This window comes from Natator depressus, chromosome 1, assembly GCF_965152275.1.
Source record: "Natator depressus isolate rNatDep1 chromosome 1, rNatDep2.hap1, whole genome shotgun sequence".
In the NCBI taxonomy this organism is placed as follows: domain Eukaryota; kingdom Metazoa; phylum Chordata; order Testudines; family Cheloniidae; genus Natator; species Natator depressus.
The window spans coordinates 293,726,802-293,747,016 of record NC_134234.1 but is presented as its reverse complement, the minus strand read 5'-3'; the positions used below and the strand labels follow the sequence as shown (position 1 = coordinate 293,747,016).

Genomic DNA, 20,215 nt, shown 5'->3' with positions numbered 1-20,215 from the left:
TTACCTCTGTATTTTGCATTGGTGAGCTCAGTGCTGGAATAGCGTGGCCAGTTCTGGTGTCCACAATTCAAGAAGGAGGCTGATAAACTGGAGAGTGTTCAGAGAAGAGCCATGAGAATGATTAAAAAAATTAGACAGCACGTCTTACAGTAATGACTCAAGGAGCTCAATATATTTAGCTTAAAGAGAAGGTTAAGGGGCGACTTGATTATAATCTATAAGTACTTACATGGGAAACAAATATTTGATAATGGGCTCTTCAATCTTGCAAACAAATGTCCAATGGCTGGAAGATGAGGCTAGATAAACTCAGCCTGGAAACAAGGCATATATGTTTAACTGAAAGAGTAATTCATCACTGGAATAATTTACTAAGGGATGTGATGGACTGTCAATTTTTAAATCGAGATTGGAATTTTTTTTTATTTTTTATTTTTAAAGATACGCTCTAGTTCAGAAAGGATTATTTTGGGGAAGTTCTCTGGCTTTGTCTTATACAGGAGATCAGACTGTCACTAGATGATCATAATGGTCTCTTCTTGCCCTGGAGCCTATGAATCCCTCCTATCCAGTAGATCCTCAGATCTTTTTCTTTCACTTCTCCAAACCCCTTCAACTATGCCTATGTTATCCAGCATACATTTGCATCAGATGGGCCCTTTGGGAAACACATCTACCAACTGTGTAAAAGGAGGGTTGAACAAACACTTGAAGTATTTGGATCTAGAAGGCCAAGAACAGCAATAAATAGAGGTTTTCCAATAGCTCTGACTTCATCAGTTCCAGTGATAATAGGGAGGGGGAGAAAAGGCCTTTCCCTTGACAGAGTGTGAAGTAATCGGATTCCTATTTCTTTATCATCATAGTTCATGTTCTCACAGAAATTCAAGGTGTCAGAGAAAGTTACGAGGGTTGTCAAGAGATTAAAAAAATTAATCGCGATTAATCGCGCAAACAAACAATAGGATACCATTTATTTAAATATTTTTGGATGTTTTTCTACATTTTCAAATAAATTGATTTCAATTACAACACAGAATACAAACTGTACAGTGCTCACTTTATATTACAAATATTTTCACAGTAAAAAACAAAATAAATAGTATTTTTCAATTCATCTAAGTACTGTAGTGCAATCTCTTTATCATGAAAGTTGAACTTACAAATGTAGAGTTATGTACAAAAACCACTGCATTCAAAAATAACAGTATAAAACTTAGGAGCCTACAAAATGTAAATTTTTTTTTGTTACATAACTGCACTCAAAAACAAAACAATGTAAAAGTTTAGTGCGTACAAGTCCACTCAGTCATACCTGAGCCAATCGCTCAGACAAATAAGTTTGGTTACAATTTGCAGGAGATAAAGTTGCCCGCTTCTTGTTTACAATGCCACCTGAAACTGAGAACAGGAGTTTGCATGGCACTCTTGTAGCCTGCATCACAAGATATTTATATGCCAGATGCGCTAAAGATTCATATGTCCCTTCATGCTTCAACCATCAGTCCAGAGGACAGTGTCCATACTGATGATGGGGTTTGCTCGATAATAATCCAAAGCAGAGCGGACTGACATATGTTCATTTTCATCATCTGAGTCAGATGCCGCCAGTGGGCCGATTTTCTTTTTTTTTTGGTGGTTCAAGTTCAGTAGCTTCCTCATCTGAGTGTTGTTCTTTTAAGACTTCTGAAAGCATGCTCCACTCCCCGTCCTGATCAGATTTTGGAAGGAACTTCAGAATTCTTAAACCTTGGGTTGAGTGCTGTAGCTATTTTTAGAATCTCACATTGATACCTTCTTTGCGTTTTGTCAAATCTGCTGTGAAAGTGTTCTCAGAATGAACATGTGCTGGGTCATCCTCCAAGACTGCTATAACATGAAATATATGGCAGAATGCAGGTAAAACAGAGCAGGAGACATACAATTCTCCCCCAAGCAGTTCAATCAAAAATGTAATTAACGTATTATTTTTTTAACGAGAGTTATCAGTATGGAAGCATGTCTGCTGGAATGGTGGCATATATGGCACGTAAATACCTTGCAATGCTGGCTACAAAAGTGCCATGCAAACGGTTATTCTCACTTTCAGGTGACATTGTAAATAAGAAGCAGGCAGCAGTATCTCTCGTAAACTTAAACGAATGTGTTTGTCTTAGCAATTGGCTGAACAAGAAGTAGGACTGAGTGGACCTATAGGCTCTAAACTTTTACATTGTTTTGTTTTTGAGTGCAGTTATTTTGTTTCTGAGTGCAGTAATGTAACAAAAAAATCTACATTTGTAAGTTACACTTTCACAATAAAGAGTGCACTACAGTACTTGTATGAGGTGAATTGAAAGATACTATTTATTTTATCATTTTACAGTGCGAACATTAATAAATAATATAAAGTGTGCATGATACACTTCGTATTCTGTGTTGTAATAGAAATCAATATATTTGAAAATTTAGAAAAACATCCAAAAATAAGTAATAAATTTCAATTGGTATTCTATTGTTTAACAGTGCAATTAATCATTCATTTTTTAATCACGATTAATTTTTTTTTTGTTAATCGCATGAGTTAATTGTGACCAATCGACAGCCCTAAAAGTTACCTACGCTTCACTTCACGCTCCTCAACACAAAGCTAGTTGTCAATAAAACCAACATCTTCTGTGACTTGACCTCAGATGAAATCTCTAACCTAGTTTGCATCAACCAGACATATTTGTATGACATAGCTCATGTAGTACTGGAACAACTTTTGAATTTAAATTCAAATGAAATGTGTGTTTGTTTTTTACACACACACACATACAGGAGAAATCAGGAGATGGTTACATAAAACAGTCAAAATATCAAGTTCATCATTTTTGAAAAACAATGTTTTGCAAAAGAACATGGGTTGAAATCTATCTATCAGTTAGGTTCAAGATATCAAATACGTTTAACACTCACAGAGCTAATTCTGAAAAACAGGCTATAAATATTTTTCAAACCCACTAGTTCAAGTCTGTTCTTCTGTTGAACAGCTAATTAGGACCTCTTTTCTTCCCATACAAACTGTTCCTAACAGTGTTCAAAATAAAGATGGCACCCCATCATGATACAAGAACTCCATTTCATTTGACTACTTGTGCAAAAATAAAGCTTTCTGAAACTCAAAGTTCAATTACATTTTTGATAAAAAATTAAAAAAAAAAAAATCAGCACCGTGATGCAGATTTAACAAAGGTCATGTAAACCGTAAAAGAGTCCAGGTCCGTATTTCTGACTCCTAACGGTTACGTATAGAATGAGAGGAAGCTATTTACTTATGATATACTCAGCTCTTCCTCATAATAATTTCATATTGAAGACCAATGACATAAGCAGTCATATACATTACAATGTCTTTGTAATACGTTTATAAATTTGTCTTCAGTCTCAACACTTGCAAATTTTTTTTTTTCAAAAACTGCCATACGTGCATGCAAATGCAAGCCCTTTTGGCTCGTCAATACACCAAGCTTGATTCAGTCACATATTTTGTAAAATCAGCATAGCAGCCAATTCTCCTCTCCCCTCCAGCCCCCCCAAAGGCATACAAATCAATACTGGAAGACACAAGAAGAGTTCTTAAAAAGCTGCTGTAACGCAGACATGTTAAAACTCAGATATGCTAGATATGTGCTGGCCATCAGCACTGAGAGGTACTGCATTTCAAAGGAAATAAACATACCAGATTTGGTTAAATGTAACTAATTTGTAACTGTAAATACCCAGATGGCACATGACCAAACATATTTCACATGTTTTATGAAGAAAAATGACCCTGATAACCAACTAAAAAAAAAAAAAAGCATTTGATTTATAATTTCTCAGTGCATATAAAGCCACATGAGAGATCCAAATGGAAATCTGTATCTCACATTTACTAGTTTACCAGAAACAGCCCAGTCTTTTTAAAATACATGCAGAAATGTAATGACCCAGATCTTAGAATCATAGATCCTCTGCTACAGCCAAGAAATGCACAACAAATGTCTGGAGGGGTGGGGGTTCAAAGGTGGCCTTGGAGCACCTCATTTCCTAACCGAGTTGTGCACCATTGTCAGTCTGCTAGCATAACTCAGTAATGTCTTTTGCTTTCCTCAAAATCATGCTGGGTGGAAGGGGCAATCCTATAACTGAGATCAGCAGAGCATAAGGATACTCCAGCCATGCTCCCCTTTTTTCCCCCATCATATCCCCATTTCAGCAGTGGAATGTGATGGGGCTGCAGCTCTATGCCTCTAGAAGCTGCCCTGAAACTGGGGTGATCCTCAAAATACCAGTCTACATCTCTTTTGCATTATCATTGTACAGTAGAACCTCAGCTATGAACACCTCAGCAATAGTGGTTGTTCATAACTCTGAAATGTTCGTAACTCTAAACAAAACGTTATGGTTGTTCTTTCAAAAGTTTACAACTTAACATTGACTTAATACAGCTTTGACACTTTACTGCAGAAGAAAAATGCTGCTTTTAACCATCTTAATTTAAATGAAACACGCACAGAAACAGTTTCCTTGTCTTGTCAAGTTTTTTTTTTTTTTTAAACTTTCCTTTTATTTTTTAGTAGTTTATGTTTAACACAGTACTGTACAGTATTTGCTTTTTTTTTTTGGTCTCTGTTGCCTGATTGCGTACTTCCTGTTCCAACTGAGGTGAGCGGTTGACTAGTCAGTTGATAACTCTGAGGTCCTACTGTAGAGCAAAGCCGGTGGACCAACATGTTTATTAAAGAGTGCTACATTTTATAAAATGTCAAAATCCACACAAAAACCCAAATCAATTCTTCTTTGAGTTTGTATAGCTTTGCACCAATTTGCAGTTTAGAAGCCAGATGAAATTTTTACTAAATTCAAAGCAAGGAATACAAGTTAATTTAAAGATCAATTTGGGAGTAATAAGCCCTAAAGCGTAACTTCAGAAATATTTTTCAAGAAACCATAACTATTTAACTTTATATATCAGTGGTTTTCAACCTTTTTTCATCTGCGGACCCCTAAAAAAATTTCGTATGGAGGTGCAGACCCCTTTGAAAAGCTTAGACATAGTCTGCGGACCCCCAGGGGCCCACAGACCATAACTTGAAAAAACACTGTTATATAGCAATTCTGCTGTTCTTATACTCTTAAGGAATACTATTTGAAATTACATTAATAAAAGTGTGGTTTAGATTTCTACCTATTTAGTTAGTTTGATATACCACTTAATTCTGTTAAATCTAAAGAAAGCCACCTATTAAATGAAAAGCCTCTTTAATTACATTTTAAAAACTCTGATAAAAGAATGTTGTTTACTTTACAGAGTTAAGCACCTGAAAGTTAGGAAAAGCCAGATTTATAGTTGCCCATGCAACCTTAATTCTGCCCCCTTGTGTGTTTATCCTGTGCAATGAATGAAACAGGGATCGAAAGGGAGGGTGGGCAGCAGTGGGGGGTGTAGCATGTGATCAATTAAAAGCAGAACTAATCTCACATTTTTTAACTTTTGAGCACTTAACTTTGCAACCCAAACATTATTTTAACATACTTTGGTTGGTTGATACAATGTCTTAGGGGGGTTATTTTCAAAAGGAAAACAAAAATTCTATTAGGTACAACTCTAACAAGCCCTTCATCAAACATCTTCAGCAGGGTTTGAATCCTGAATATTTAGCATTGCAGCATAGACGTCCATCACTTGAACTACAGGCCTAACTACTTTAGCTGTCAGCAGAAGACTTATTACAGTGCGTGTGTGTGGAGGAAGATGAGCCACAGGGACCATGTGCTGGGTTCACAGGGGGTGGTCCTGGTAAGCCAGCTCAGTTTTTTCCCTCTCTCCTACCCCCATCCAGAGTTGGGAGGACATCTGCCCCACGTAGTACCATTAGGTAGGTACAGGAGGGAGGGGGAACAGGCATCTACTCCCAGGGATCCCACTGCAGTGTCCACCGGTGCTTGGGGAGTGATGTGGGCCTGGTATTTTAGAATATTTTCATGTTCTGTTATTTTGGCATGGTGCCACAATTTTCCTGAGCAATGGCAAGTGACAGAAAGTAATGATTTTCAGCTCTTTATAGCTCAGCAAAATGTGAGCAGAATTTCATGGGACAAATAAAAAAGGCACTTAATCTAACTGTAGGGCTCTCCCCCAGCTAAATTTCAAAGGCTTGGTACAAGCAACAGAGGTTTCAAAGTTTCTCAAAAGAGATCAGAAGAATCTTTTGTAATGGAAAGTATTAGGCAACCTAAATATAGAGGTCACTACCAGTTCCTTCTCTAAAGCAATATCTTAGGGCTCTGTTGAATTTCAGTGAGAGATTCGGCTGCATAAGGCATGATGAATATTGTCTTATACACATGTATACAGCATCTTTCATCCAGAAAGTTCCCAAAATGTTTTACTAAGGACATAGAGAAATCACTTCATTCTGCATTGAAATGCAATTCCCTATGCAGTGGAACACAATAACTTCGCACCCAGCAACTACAAACAACATAGGTTAGAAAGTAAATAAAAATACTGTATCTACAGGAAGAATTTAGGTCATGGAGTGAAGTTACCCAAAATGGAATCCGGCCTTACTATCCAAAGTAATGGAATTTTTAACTTACAGTCAAGACCTTTGTTTTATGTCTTATCCAAATAGCAGTATATTGAAGCCTGGCACCATGCTAGGGCACTGGTTTAGTGTTAACAAAAGGAAAAGAGTGCTACCTAATGAATCACATCACTTCCTGCAACATCCAGAATTTCTCTGGGAGGTCTCCCATCCAAGTACTGCCCAGTTTAACCATGTAAGATGATACTGCCACAAAGTTAATTTCACTCCATGATACAATCTGCTGTAATTATTCATGTTTATTATAGTTCAAAAATATAGGAAAATATAATGCAAAAAACCCCCACATTTATATTGTTTTTACTTATCTTTTTGTAAAATCATAATCAATGCCTATTAAAATAAAAAAGTCAAACTTTGTGGAAATGTAAAAAAACTCCATTATTCTACAGTGAAAACATGAAAAGGCTGAAAATATTTATTATTATATTAATATTGAAACTATGAAAATTCAAATCTCATTTTCACCTGTTCTCCAGTGGCTTTCAAAAAAAAAAAAAAAAACCCCACAACATTCGCGGTCTGTAGTAGTCTGCATTTTTTCCCTGCAATTCTGAGTTAATTTAGTGAAATTTAGCATTCACAAAATGCAAAAATCTAAAAAGGTCAGGTACCAAGTAGGAAATTTCTCTGTTCTGAATCACCAAGGCACCTCAACAATGGTCTACAATGGCCTAAAAGGCAGTCATACCACACAGTAAAAAAATTGATAGTGTTTTTGAGATGTGAACTAATGCCTATTCAGAACTATAATGAGGCTATCAATTTTACTTATAAAAATATTATACTCTGAAGCAAAAGACTACAGAATTCATCCACTATCTCTCTAACAAAAAAGTGTTATTTTAGGAGTGACTAGTCTTCATACAAACTTTTTTTTGTATGAACTACTGGAACACACTTTCAAAAGGTCCTCACTCTAGCCTACAACTGGATCTATGAATGGACCCTAATGAGTCCAATGAAGTTCTTCATGGGCACAGGGGTCCACCAGCACAAATCCAAATGCAGGATTAGGGCTTAATTTGTGCACACAAATGTAATTAAACATGTGAATCAACAATCTGTATATGTGACTGGCATGTATAAATTCAGGACTTTGCACACATGGTACTGTAAACACAACTTAGAAGGCTGCTTTTGAAAATGTGACTAAGTCTTATGGCAAGAAATCCATACATCTAGTCGGTTACACATTTGGTTTAGGTTTTAAGTGGAGAAACAAAAATCCATGGATCTACTGAAACCCTGCATATCAGAACTTCACTGAACAAGGAAAAACAAAAATTAGGTTTTTGTTTCTTTTTAAAATACTGTAGAATAAAGCAATGATAGCATTGGTTTCCCATAGCTGCCTCTCTAGCCAATGCCACCTGTAGATTCTAATACTTTTCTCCCAAATGATTTTTTTAGTGTAATAAAATACTATTTTAATTGGCTTTGAGTCCTTAATGAAGTTTACAAGAAGCTGTCATCTTCACTTGTATTAAACTGGTTTGGGAAATTTTGCTTTCACTCTTCCGGCATTGTAACTTTTTAGGGATGCTGTCTGACTATTAAGACAGTGCTGTTGTACCCATGTTGGTCCCATGATAGTAGAGACACATCATGGGTGAGGTAGTATTTATAGGACCGGACCAACTTCTGTTGGTGAAAAAGAGAGGCTGTCGCGCTTACCCTGAGCTCTTGTTCAGGTTTGGGAAGCTTGTCTCTTTCACCAAAAGAAGTTGGTCCAGTAAGAGATATTACCTCACCCACCATTCTAATTCTAATTCTTTAATTCTATTAAAGATGTATAGTTGATTAAATTCTCTACAAACTGACAGTGACTGAAGCAGAAAACCAGTCTCATTTTAATTTAAAGTTAGCTTTGAAAAACTACTTTAAAATTCATTATGGTTTTTTACAAATTTACAACAAGGTTGTCCAACCCCCCCCCCAAAAGCAAAAAAAACCCCAGACATCTCTATTCCTCTAGTTATTTTACTCAATTCTACACAGTTTTGTATTCTAACATTGACTTACCATAAACTCATTGCAAAAGTCATATTCAATATTGTTATTGTTTATGTCTGAATGAAGTTCTTATAACTCCTGATGAGACTGCGACTTCTGTGGCCACTTAAACTTCTTTTGCTAACAGGATTAACTGATAAGGTATAATAGTAATAATAATAAAAGCTCATTAAATAAGTATTTTCTTATGCTAATGTGCAAAGGACTGTACAACTGCACTCTTGTTGGTTTTATAGAATTATCCATCCTCTAATGCATGTTCTAAACCAGGAGTAATCAATAGGCAGACTGTGGGCCAAATCTGGACCGCCAGACGCTTTTGAACAGACACCAGAATCTTTTCATTTACTTACTATCATTATTGGGGGGGTTTATTATTATTATTTCCTCTGGAGTCTGGACCTTGCCTGTACCCTAAGAAAAGTGGACCTTGACGAAAAATAATTGACTCTCTCTGTTCTAACCTATAATATTAGAACTATACAGACATGTTGGATTCAAATAATTCCCAGCATGCTTTCTGAAAGAGTTCTAAAGGAAAAGGTTGTTCTGGGAAGTCACTGATTTTCAGACTGACTTTGCTGTATAACAAAACTCAGCCAATTTACATTTCTTTTTTAAAAGTAGTAGCAGGGAATTGCCTCTGTAGAGATGGAATCTCTAAGGTGGGGCTGAAAATAAACGGGACAGTTCTTTAATGCTAAAGATAAAACAAACAAAAATGTAGGGATTTTTGTTTAGGTTTTTTGAGGAAATAGAATTAGGCTACGGCATAAAGAAAAAATACTGGTAATACAGGTAAATACTTTAGGTAAAACAGCATAAAGGTGACCCAGACCTGTCTTTCTTTCAATGAAAAAAAAAAAAAAAGAAGAAGAACAAGAAAGTTTAACACATTGTACTTTGTACAGATAATTATTTTCAAGTTTTAATGTATAAAAACTACCTCACTTTATGCTGCACAGAATTATTCTCGTAATTAGGTGAATAAACCCCATAGGCATTATATTAAAAAAATGTAACATTGCATACGCTATTTTAGTACAACATACAAAAGGAAACCTGCTTGGATACTACACATTAATCAAAGCACAAGATGTTAGTCAAGCCCAGGGAGCTCCTTGCAATGAAGGGAGCTCCCCTCCTCGTCCCTTCCAGATGATTTCAGAGCTGAATCAGCTAGCGTCTGGACAGGTATTCTGTTAATTTTATAAAGGAAAATGCCTCTTAGCTGGCAGAGCCAAAGCGTTAAACGAGTCTAGGATCAAACGCTGCTGCATTTCTGGTCCCTGTCCCTGCAGCCCACGGGCGATAGGGTCCCCAATCAATCTGACCTAGTTCCTACCGCAGCAGGCGGCTCCGGCACGCCGGGGCTGCTGCGAGCTGCTCGCCGGCGGCCGGGCCGGGGTGGCCGGACACTCACCGGGTGGAGGTGCCCTTCCTCACATCGCACATCATGCACTTGAAGGCCTCGGCGCTGTTCCGGAAGGTGCACACGCTGCAGTCCCAGTAGCCCTCGTCCGAGGAGGGTTTCGGCTGCCGCTTCGGCCTGCAACACACACAACGAGGGGAGGGACAAAACAGGCAGGGCGGTGGGTCAGGCCCGGCTCTCAGCCCGGCCCGACCGCCCCCGCTGCAGCCCGGCTCCCGCGGCCGCCATGGCCGCTGCACGGCGGTGCCGGCTCGCCGCCGCTGCCTCCGCTGCTGCTGCTCCCGGCGCAGGGTCGGGCCCGGCCAGGAGGCGCCGCTAATCCAGGGCGCGGGCGCTGCCGGCGCCAGGCCCCCGCGCCGCCCTTACCTGGTCGGGCTCTTCTTGTCTCCCATGCCGGCTGCAGACGCGACCCCGGCCCGGCCCTTTGTGTGTTTGTAAATAAGGAGGAGCGCGGGGGGGGGGAGGCCCTGGCTCGAGCGGGGAGGAGGAGCCGCCGCCGCAACCTCCAGCTGTCGGGGAAACTCCGGCTCCCACTGCCGCCCGCCGCCCCCTCCTCCCTCACGTGTCCCCCCGCCGCCAACCAGCGGCCGCCCGCAGCCCTCCGCGCCCCAGGCCGCGCGAGGCGGCAGGTTCGCATCTGCTGGCGGCGCCGGCCGGCCGGAGGGGCGCGGGGACGCGGCTGCGGTGAGCGGGCGGCAGCCAGGGGAAGCGGCCGGGGAGCTGAGGCGACTAGGGCAGCCCGGGTCCCTCACCCCACACGGCGCTGGCTGTCGGGGTCGCCCTTTCACGGCCAGCGCCCGGGAGGCAGGCGGTAGGGAGATGGGAACTCGTGCGGGTGCTGGGCCAGCGGGTTGGGGGTCCCCGCCCCGCAGGGAGTGACGGTGTTGGGGTCCCCCGGGCCATTGTGTTGTCTCCTGCGCCTGTAACAGCTTGCCTAACAGCACATGGCAAGCAAGCTGCCAGGCGGGCTGAGAGACAGAGCCCCTCTCCAGCGATGACACATGTATTTCGTATAGGCCCTGCTTGTTTTGATGTATTACAGATGCAGCCTGCATGGGCTGAAATACATGACAGAACCATTTTCCTATTACATGTAAATCAATGTCATCTCACCTAGGATGATATGCAAATTACACACAATGCACACCCAGTCCTCATAAAGCCAGGACTGATCCAGAAAACCTCTCCCTTTCATCTCTTCAAACAACACCGCTTCCTGTGAGCCAGAGACATGGCCTCATTTATCAGCTCCAGACTGGATAACTATAATTCCCTGAATATAAATATGAACAATGCTAAGGTTGCAGGTAGTACAGAATGAGACAACCCACTTTCTCCACGGGTTAGACCACATCAGCACTGGCTCTCGGTCCACTTTCACTGCCAGTTCAAGGCCTTGGGCATGCTCTTCATGGGTGGGGTGTAATAAAGAGAAGGAAAATGTAGGCAGAAAATTGAGAAGAATCTACTAATAGTGAGCTGTATTATACTAAAAGATTGTCCTATTTTAAACGGTTAAGTGAATTTCATCCCATTTGAATAACATTGCAGAGAGAAGAAATACTATTTTTTGCATACCTTGGTACACTTATAGAGGCACAGGAAACCACCAATGACATACGCCTACCTTTGATGTAACCACATCTAAAATATTGTTGGTCTGTGACACAGGACAGAGTGACTTTTGAAAGATGGATTCATGCTCCATGTAGTAGCACTCAGCAGCATTGCTCAACCTAGGAGGCAGGAAGGAGAAACTTGCTCAGAGTGAGCAAGCTTCAGGTAAGTCCTGAGTTTGGGACAGTAATAGGACATTACAGAAATGTACTGCGAGGGAATATCTCTGGATTCCTAGGTGAACTTTATTCCCTTCTTCCCTGCAAAATGCAGCCACCTGGGGGCACTTTGTCCACTCACAGGATTTTTTTCAAATGACATCCTTAACACCAAAAATCCCTGTAGCCGGTCAATCTGATACCCAGCTGGCCTAGTGGTCAGGCAGCAGCTCCACAGTTCTCATTAGTCTTGTTCATTCTGGAGGAGGCACTGCCAAATCATATTCAATGGGCCTCAGACCCTTCTGTCCTTTCTACTCCCCCTGGGGTTCTGGCACAGCAAAGGGGAGTAGGAGCAATACAGAGGGACCCAGGCCCCCCACTCCACCGGGTCCAAATCAAGGGCTCTAAAGTGGTATTGCAGGGTCTAGACCACTCGTTGGTCCACCCCAAGTTACACTTTTCCCTGGGTCAATTGCTACTGGACCATGGCTCTTTCATCTGGGGCATGGTCACAGTCATAGTAGTATCAGCTTAGTCTGCCAGGGGAACAATATCCCATTCTTTGGGGCCTCTTATGGGTTTCCAACTCCAAGAAGAGAGGAATATGAATCACTGCTTGCAGACTGGCCTTATCAATGCTGTAGTCACTCTTCCACAGCTCCAGGCTTTAAATCTCACTTCCTGGTGCAGCCTATAACTCCTTTTCCCCCTTCCTCTGGGCTACCAGTGCCCTTTTAACTGTCCCTCCACCTGGAGCATGCCCTGCAGCTGCTACGGGGTGGGGGTCTTCCTAACCCAGTAAGTACTGCCTTATGCCTTGCTCTGGTTTAGTGGGGAGTCTGTAAACCCCATCCCACACCCTCCTCCCTCAGCTCCATAGTCACTGCGTGAACTTGTATTGAGTCTTCCTGCCTCCACCAGTCTTGTGAAAAGAAGTCTGCATTTTTTATACTCTGTGCCAGCTTGATGAAGTACTGTTTAGTGGTATGGTTGCAGAGACAAATACTACCACATCACTCTGGCGTTATGGTCCTTCAGGAACTGTAGCCATCATAGGGGACAGTCACCAGCTGGAATGGGTGGCCCCATAGGTAATAGCGTAGGGCATCTATAGACCATTTTACCATTAGGCCCTCCTTCTCAGTCTCCAAGAAAGCAACTTCCTGGGGGAACAACTTCCTGCTGATGTTGAAGACAAGAGGTTCCACTACTACCACTTCCTGTGACAGTACAGCCCCAAGGCTGACATCAGATGCATCCATTAAGTGTGGTATGTAACTATCATTTAAATCAGCTTCTGTACCAGATGACTGGAGGATAGCTAATGTGACACCATTTTTTAAAAAAGGCTCCAGAGGTGAACCTGGCAATTACAGGCCAGTAAGCCTAACTTCAGTACCAGACAAATTGGTTGAAACTATAGTAAAGAACAGAATTATCAGACTTATTGATAAAAACAATTTGTTGGGGAAGAGTCAGCATGGCTTTTGTAAAGGGAAATCGTGCCTCACCAATCTAGTCAAATTCTTTGAGGGGGTCAGCAAACATGTAGACAAAGGTAATCCAGGGGATATAGTGTACTTAGACCTTCAGAAAGCCTTTGACAAGTAAGCAATCATGGGATAAGAGGGAAGGTCTTCTCATGGATCCGTAACTGGTTAAAAGACAGAAAACAAAGGGTAGGAATAAATTATCAGTTTTCACAGTGGAAAGAGGTAAATAGTGGTGTCCCCCAGAGTTCTGTACTGGGACCAGTGCTATTCAACGTATTCATAAATGATTTGGAAAAAGGAGTAAACAGTGAGGTGGCAAAATTTGCAGATGATACAAAATTATTTGACATAGTTAAGTACAAAGCAGACTGCGAAGAGTTACAAAGGGATCTCGCAAAACTGGGTGACTGGGCCATAAAATGACAGATGAAATTCAATGTTTGTAAATGCAAAGTAATGCACACTGGAAAACAATCCCAACTGTACGTACAAAATGATGGGATGTAAATTAACTGTTACCTCTCAAGAAAGAGATCTTGGAGTTATCGTGGATAGTTTTCTGAAAATATCTGCTCAGTTTGCAGCAGCAGTCACCAAAAAGAAACCCAGAATGTTTGGAACCAATAGGAAAGGGACAGATAATAAAACAGAAAATATCATAATGCCTCTGTATAAATCCATGGAATACTCTGTGCAATTCTGGTCACCCATCTCAAAAAAGATATATTAGAATTGGAAAAGGTACAGAGAAGGGCAACAAAAGAGTATGGGACAGCTTCCATACAAGGAGAGATTAAAAAGACTGGGACTTTTCATCTCGGAAAAGAGATGACTTTGTTGTGGAGAAAGTGAATAAGGAAGTGTTATTTACTCCTTTACATAGCACAAGAACCAGGGGTCACCCAATGAAATTAATAGGCAGCAGATTTAAAACAAACAAAAGGAAGTCTTCACATAGTGCACAGTAAACCTGTGGAACTCATTGCCTGGGGATGTTATGAATGCCAAAACTATAACAGGGCTCAAAAAAGAACTAGATACGTTTATGAAGGATAGGTCCATCAATGGCTATTAGCCAAGATGGTCAGGGAGGCAACCCCATGCTGAGTATCCCTAGCGTCCATTTGCCAGAAGCTGGGAGTGGACGATAGGGGATGGATCACTCGATGACTGCCTGTTCTGTTCATTCCCTCAGAAGCATCTGGCATTGGCCACTGTCGGAAGACAGGATACTGGGCTAGATGGACCACTGGTCTGACCCAGTATGGCCATTCTTATGTTCATTTACAAAATAAAAGGCTTCAAGATGTCAGGGTGAAACAAAATGGGTTCCTGGATCAGTCATTCTTTTAATATCTGGAAGGTTTTGCCAAAGGCTTCAGTCCAGTGGGTCTTCCTTGGTGTGGCATCTTTCACCAGTTATGTTAAAGAGTTGGTGATCATGGCAAAGTCGGGGATGAACCACCTATAATATTGTGCTAGCCCCAGGAAGCGGCACACCTGTTTCTTTGTAGAGGGGATAGTGCATTCTGACAAGGCCTTAATCTTTCCCACCAAAAGGCGTAACTATTCCCCACCCACAGTATATCCCAGGTAGTTCACTTGTTGGTCAATCGACATTTAGCGGGGTTCACTTTCAGTCCAGCTTCCTGGAACACCTGTAGGACTGGTGTGAGGTGTTTCATGTGGTCGTCCCAGGTTTCACTACAAATGACAATATCATCAATATAAGTGACTGCATACTGTCTGGGTAGTCATAACACTTTTTCAAATAACCGCTGGAATGTAGCAGCAGCCCCATGCAGACCAAAGGGCATGGTTTTAAACTGGAATAAGCCCAGCGGTATATAGAAGGGGCAGCCTTCTCCTGGGATTCAGGGGTGGGGGATCTGCCAGTATCACTTGGTCAAATCAAGGGTGGAAATATATACCGGGTACCCCAACTTCTCCAGATCTGAGGCATGGGATAGGTATCCAACTTGGAAACTGCATTCACTTTTTGAAAGTGTTGAACCATCTGGCTTGGGCACAAGTAGGATCAGACTTCACCACTTGTGTGAGTTTTCGATGACCACTAGCGTCAACAAGTTCTGCTGTTCTTGCTGCACTGTCTCCCACATTTTCCTGGGTAGCGGTTGCACGGTTTCCCACACTTTTTGTCTGGGTTCAGTTTCTATATTGTGCAACACCAAGTGAGTCTGACCTGGGTTTGCCAAAAACACAGAAAGGAAACTTGTGTATCTGCTGCTCCCATTTAAGTCATAACCCTTCTCTGATCAGCACTGTATCTGGATTGGGAACTGTTATAGCCTGGGAGCCAAGCTCAGGGTCAGGAGGGAACAGAGTGATGAGGACTCTCTCTTGCTCTTTCCACACTTTCAGCAGGTTAGTGTGATATATCTGAGTATTCTCTCTCTTTCCCGGTTGGTGAACTTCATAATCTACAGTTCTGTCCCAAATCACTACTTCAAAGGGACCTTGCCAATGGCCAACAACTTGGATTTGGAGGTAGGTAACAAAAGCGACACTTGGGCCCTCAGTTGGAATTCGCAGATATAGGCCTCTTTATTATAGGTCCGCTCTTGGTCAAGTTGCGCCTTCAACATGTTTCCTTTGCAAATTCACCGCAGCCCTGAGCCCCTGCACAGGGCTTAATAGGCAGTAGACCAAATTCTTTGGTCAGTGTAAATGGACTTAATTGAAATTACTACAGATTTACACCAGTGTACATGAGATCAGAATTTGGCCTGTGTGTATTATCTTGGAAATGTCAAGAAAAACAGGGGAGTATGGAGGACTTATGTATCAGGAGGGAAGAAGGATCTTTGAACTGCACTGTTCTTTTTAATTAATGTAATGTAATTAATTAACTAATTAAGCAACCTTTTTACAGGAAAGACTTATGGAAGTGATAACTTCTTTAGAAGAGTACACTCTGAGGACTACAAGAAACAAGCACCAATGTGTACAGTACCACAAGATCTCACACCAATTATTTATTGTATATAGCACGGGTGGCCAACCTGTGGCTCCGAAGCCACATGCAGCTCTTCAGAAGTTAATATACGGCTCTTTGTATAGGCACCGACTCCGGGGCTGGAGCTACAGGCGCCAACTTTCCAATGTGCTGGGGGGTGCTCACTGCTCAACGCCTGGCTCTGCCACAGGCCCTGCCCCCACTCCACCCCTTCCTGCCCCTCCCCTGAGCCTACCGTGCCCTCGCTCCTCCCCCGTCCTCCAAAAGCCTCCTGCACGCCATGAAACAGCTGATCGGGAGGGAGGGGAAGGCACCAGTGGGTGGGAGGCGCTGGGAGCCTGGGCGGGAGAGGGGGAGAGCTGATGGGGGGCTGCTGCCGTATTACTGTGGCTCTTTGGCAATGTACATTGATAAATTCTGGCTCCTTCTCAGGCTCAGTTTGGCCACCCCTGGTATATAGGATCAGATCTTCCCCTCCCAGTATAAAACCCATGGGAGGGAGCTCTGGAGGAGGAAGTCTCCATGAGAATTTCTTTACAGAGCTCCTGTCCCCATATCATCCCAGAGGGGAGAGAAGGAAAAGTTTAATTAAGGTGAGGCACCCAGGAATGATGTTAGTAGATCACTCTTTATTTCTTGGCCCCAGTCACCCGATCTGAGTCGGTACTTTGAAAGTTTCCCGATCCCCCACATAGCAGGTGTCAATAACCATGGTATTGTTATGCTTTCCCTTTTCCTTTTTTAAATTAAATCAAAATAAAATATAATATCAAGCAAAAACAACCACACACTAATATAGCCAATGAATAACACACACAATGGAGAGATCTATGATGATGGTCAAGATAGACAATTGGAAGCTCTTTAATAAATGAGAGGACGATTCTGCTTTACTGGATGCCTCACCACTACTGCTGTTTGTTCTATAAAAATCTGATAAACTCACCTTTTTTCTTCCTTACATCCTTTCCCACTGATTATACTTTTATTGTTGATAAGTGTAATATTTCAATTGACTGTTTTATAGAACCTGTTTATTATGTTTTTTTTTCACAATGAAAGAAAGAGAGCAAGGGGGATTTTTAATTAATGTGGAGTGCACCCTCAGGCTCTGCCTGTAGGTACAGTACACTGTATACAGTGAGCCCATGGCATTGACAGGTGGTCTGGAGCTGTGAGAAGGAGAAACCTCTCAAGGGGCCTGTCAGTCATATTAGATCAGGTTTGAGTCACTCTGTTAGATGATGGTTCAAAGAGAAGCAGTTAGTAAAGTCTAGATGACCCAGTAGAATTGCATTTTTAAGACCATTTTCACATTGCAAGAAGTGTCCAGAAAATAGTAAATAATAATACTGACCTCTACAGATTTTCACTCTTGGAACTCTCAAGTTGAACACTGCGAGCTGGCTCCTTCAGTATGGTGTAACGGCTTTGCACTATCTTGCTCGTGTTTTTTTGGCTACAAAACCTGCGCAAAAGGCCCCTGGAGGATGCAAGTTTAACCCTGCAATGGCATACAGCTGACAGGGGCTCATACGTAACACCTCTTTCTTGTTGCTGGTGAGCAGGAGAAGGGGATGTGGTTACTGAAAAGGAGGAGTGATGAAGACACACCTACACAACACCGATCTTGAATTAGAGTTTTAACCTTTTGCAGCTTCTACAGATTGGTGTAAATTAGAACAACCATCAGAATGCTCTAATGCTGTAGGGGAGGGGGATATAAGCATGAAAGGAGGTCAATTTATGAATTTGTCAGGGTGCTGAAATCTGACAACCTAGGTTTGTCAATACATAATAGAATCCGGTAGGATAACCCCGTTTTATTGAGCCAAAGAGGTTTTAGCTTACTATTTTTAACTCTGGTTTCTTTTCAGGTCAACTTTTAACTTGAATAGTATTTTTCAAGTCAGAACTCCTGCTTATTCTTAACCAACCAACAATTTATTAATTCACCCAGAACCACATTAATATACAATCAACAGTTCACCACTCAAATGTAGACACAACCAATTGTGTGTACCACACACACAATACAGTCTTGCTAGCAATCATCATAGACTAGAGCTGAGGCTCAGCGGTTGTATCCAGGAATAATGCAAATTACCAAGATTTCTTATTACATTTACTTATGATAATAAATTCTCAATTCCTAACACATTTATCACGTTTCCAAGGATCCACTCATCTTGAAGGCATCTTTTAAGAGTGTGGTACTCCTCTTTGACTGGATTGGCGCAGAAGAGAATGGTTTAGAATATTAAAAGTAGGGCTGTCAATCGCAATTAACACACGCAATTAACTCAAAAAATGAATCATGATTAAAAAAATTAATTGTGCTTAATCATAGTTTTAATAGCACTGTTAATAAAATATCAATTGAAATTTATTAAATATTTTTGGATTTTTTTCTACATTTTCAAATATATTGATTTCAATTACAACACAATACAACATGTACAGTGCTCACTTTATATTATTTTTATTACAAATATTTGCACTGGAAAAATGATAAAAGAAATAGTATTTTTCAGTTCACCTTATACAAGTACTGTAGTGCAATCTCTTTATTGTGAAAGTGCAACTTACAAATGTAGATTTTTTTTTTACTTAACTGCACTCAAAAACAAAACAATGTAAAACTTTAAAGCCTACAAGTCCATTCAGTCCTACTTGTTCAGCCAATCACTAAGACAAACAAGTTTGTTTACATTTACAGGAGATAATGCTGCCCACTTCTTATTTACAATGTCACCTGAAAATGAAAACAGGCATTCGCATTGCACTTTTGTAGCCAGCGTTGCAATGTATTTACGTGCCAGATACACTAAACATTTGCATGCCCCTTCATGCTTGGCCACCATTCTAGATGACATGTTTCCATGCTGATGACACTTGTTAAAAAATTAAATGTGTTAATTACATTTGTGACTGAACTCCTTGGGGGACAATAATATGTCTCCTGCTCTGTTTTACCGCATTCTACCATATATTTCATGTTATAGCAGTCTCGGATGATGACCCAGCAGGTTATTCAATTAAGAACACTTTCGCTGCAGATTTGACAAAATGCAAAGAAGGTACCAATGTGAGATTTCTAAAGATATCTACAGGACTTGAACCAAGGTTTAAGAATCTGAAGTGCCTTCCAAAATCTGATCAGGATGAGGTGTGGACCATGCTTTTAGAAGTCTCAAAAGAGCAACACTCGGATGCAGAAACTACAGAATCTGAACTACGAAAAAAGGAAATCAACCTTCTGCTGGTGGCATCTGTCTCAGATAATGAAAATGAACATGCATCGCTCCGCACTGCTTTGGATTGTTATCGAGCAGAACCCATCAACAGCATGGACGTATGTCCTTCGGAATGGTGGTTGGAGCCGGAAGGGACATATGAATCGTTAATGCATCTGGCACAAAAATATCTTGCAACGCCGGCTACAACAGTGCCATGTGAATGCCTGGTCTCACTTTCAGGTCACACTGGAAACAAGAAGCGGGCAGCATTATCTCCTGCTAATGTAAACAAAGTTTTCAAGTGATTGGCTGAACAAGAAGTAGGACTGAGTGGGCTTGTAGACTCCAAAGTTTTACATTGTTTTATTTTTGAATGCAGTTATTTTTTGTACATAATTCTACAGTTGTAAGTTTAACTTTCACAATAAAGAGATTGTATTACAGTACTTGTATGAGGTGAATTGAAAAATACTAATTATTTTGTTTTTTACATTGCAAATATTTGTCATAAAAAATAAAGATACAGTGAGCACTGTACACGTTGTAGTCTATGGAAAGGTATTAGAGCAGTGGTGAGCAACCTGCGGCCCACGACGACACGTGGTCCGTCAGGGCAATTCACTGGCGGCTGTGAGATAGTTTGTTTACATTGACCATCCACAG

At 41.2% G+C, this 20,215-nt stretch overlaps 1 protein-coding gene and 1 pseudogene across 1 annotated transcript in view; one reads left to right on the top strand and one right to left on the bottom strand.

The window, feature by feature from the left end:
* Positions 1–2,178, top strand: part of LOC141980708 (E3 SUMO-protein ligase ZBED1-like) — a 100,426-nt pseudogene extending 98,248 nt beyond the window's left edge.
* Positions 1–10,586, bottom strand: part of YAF2 (YY1 associated factor 2) — a 47,516-nt gene extending 36,930 nt beyond the window's left edge. Inside the window, exons 1-2 of the mRNA XM_074942195.1 lie at positions 10,432–10,586; positions 10,057–10,182 (exon numbers count right to left, since the gene is read on the bottom strand). Coding sequence (XP_074798296.1) covers positions 10,057–10,182; positions 10,432–10,457 — 152 coding nt within the window. The 5' untranslated portion in view covers positions 10,458–10,586. The remainder of the gene's footprint in view (positions 1–10,056; positions 10,183–10,431) is intronic.
* Between the last annotated feature and the right edge of the window lie 9,629 nt (positions 10,587–20,215).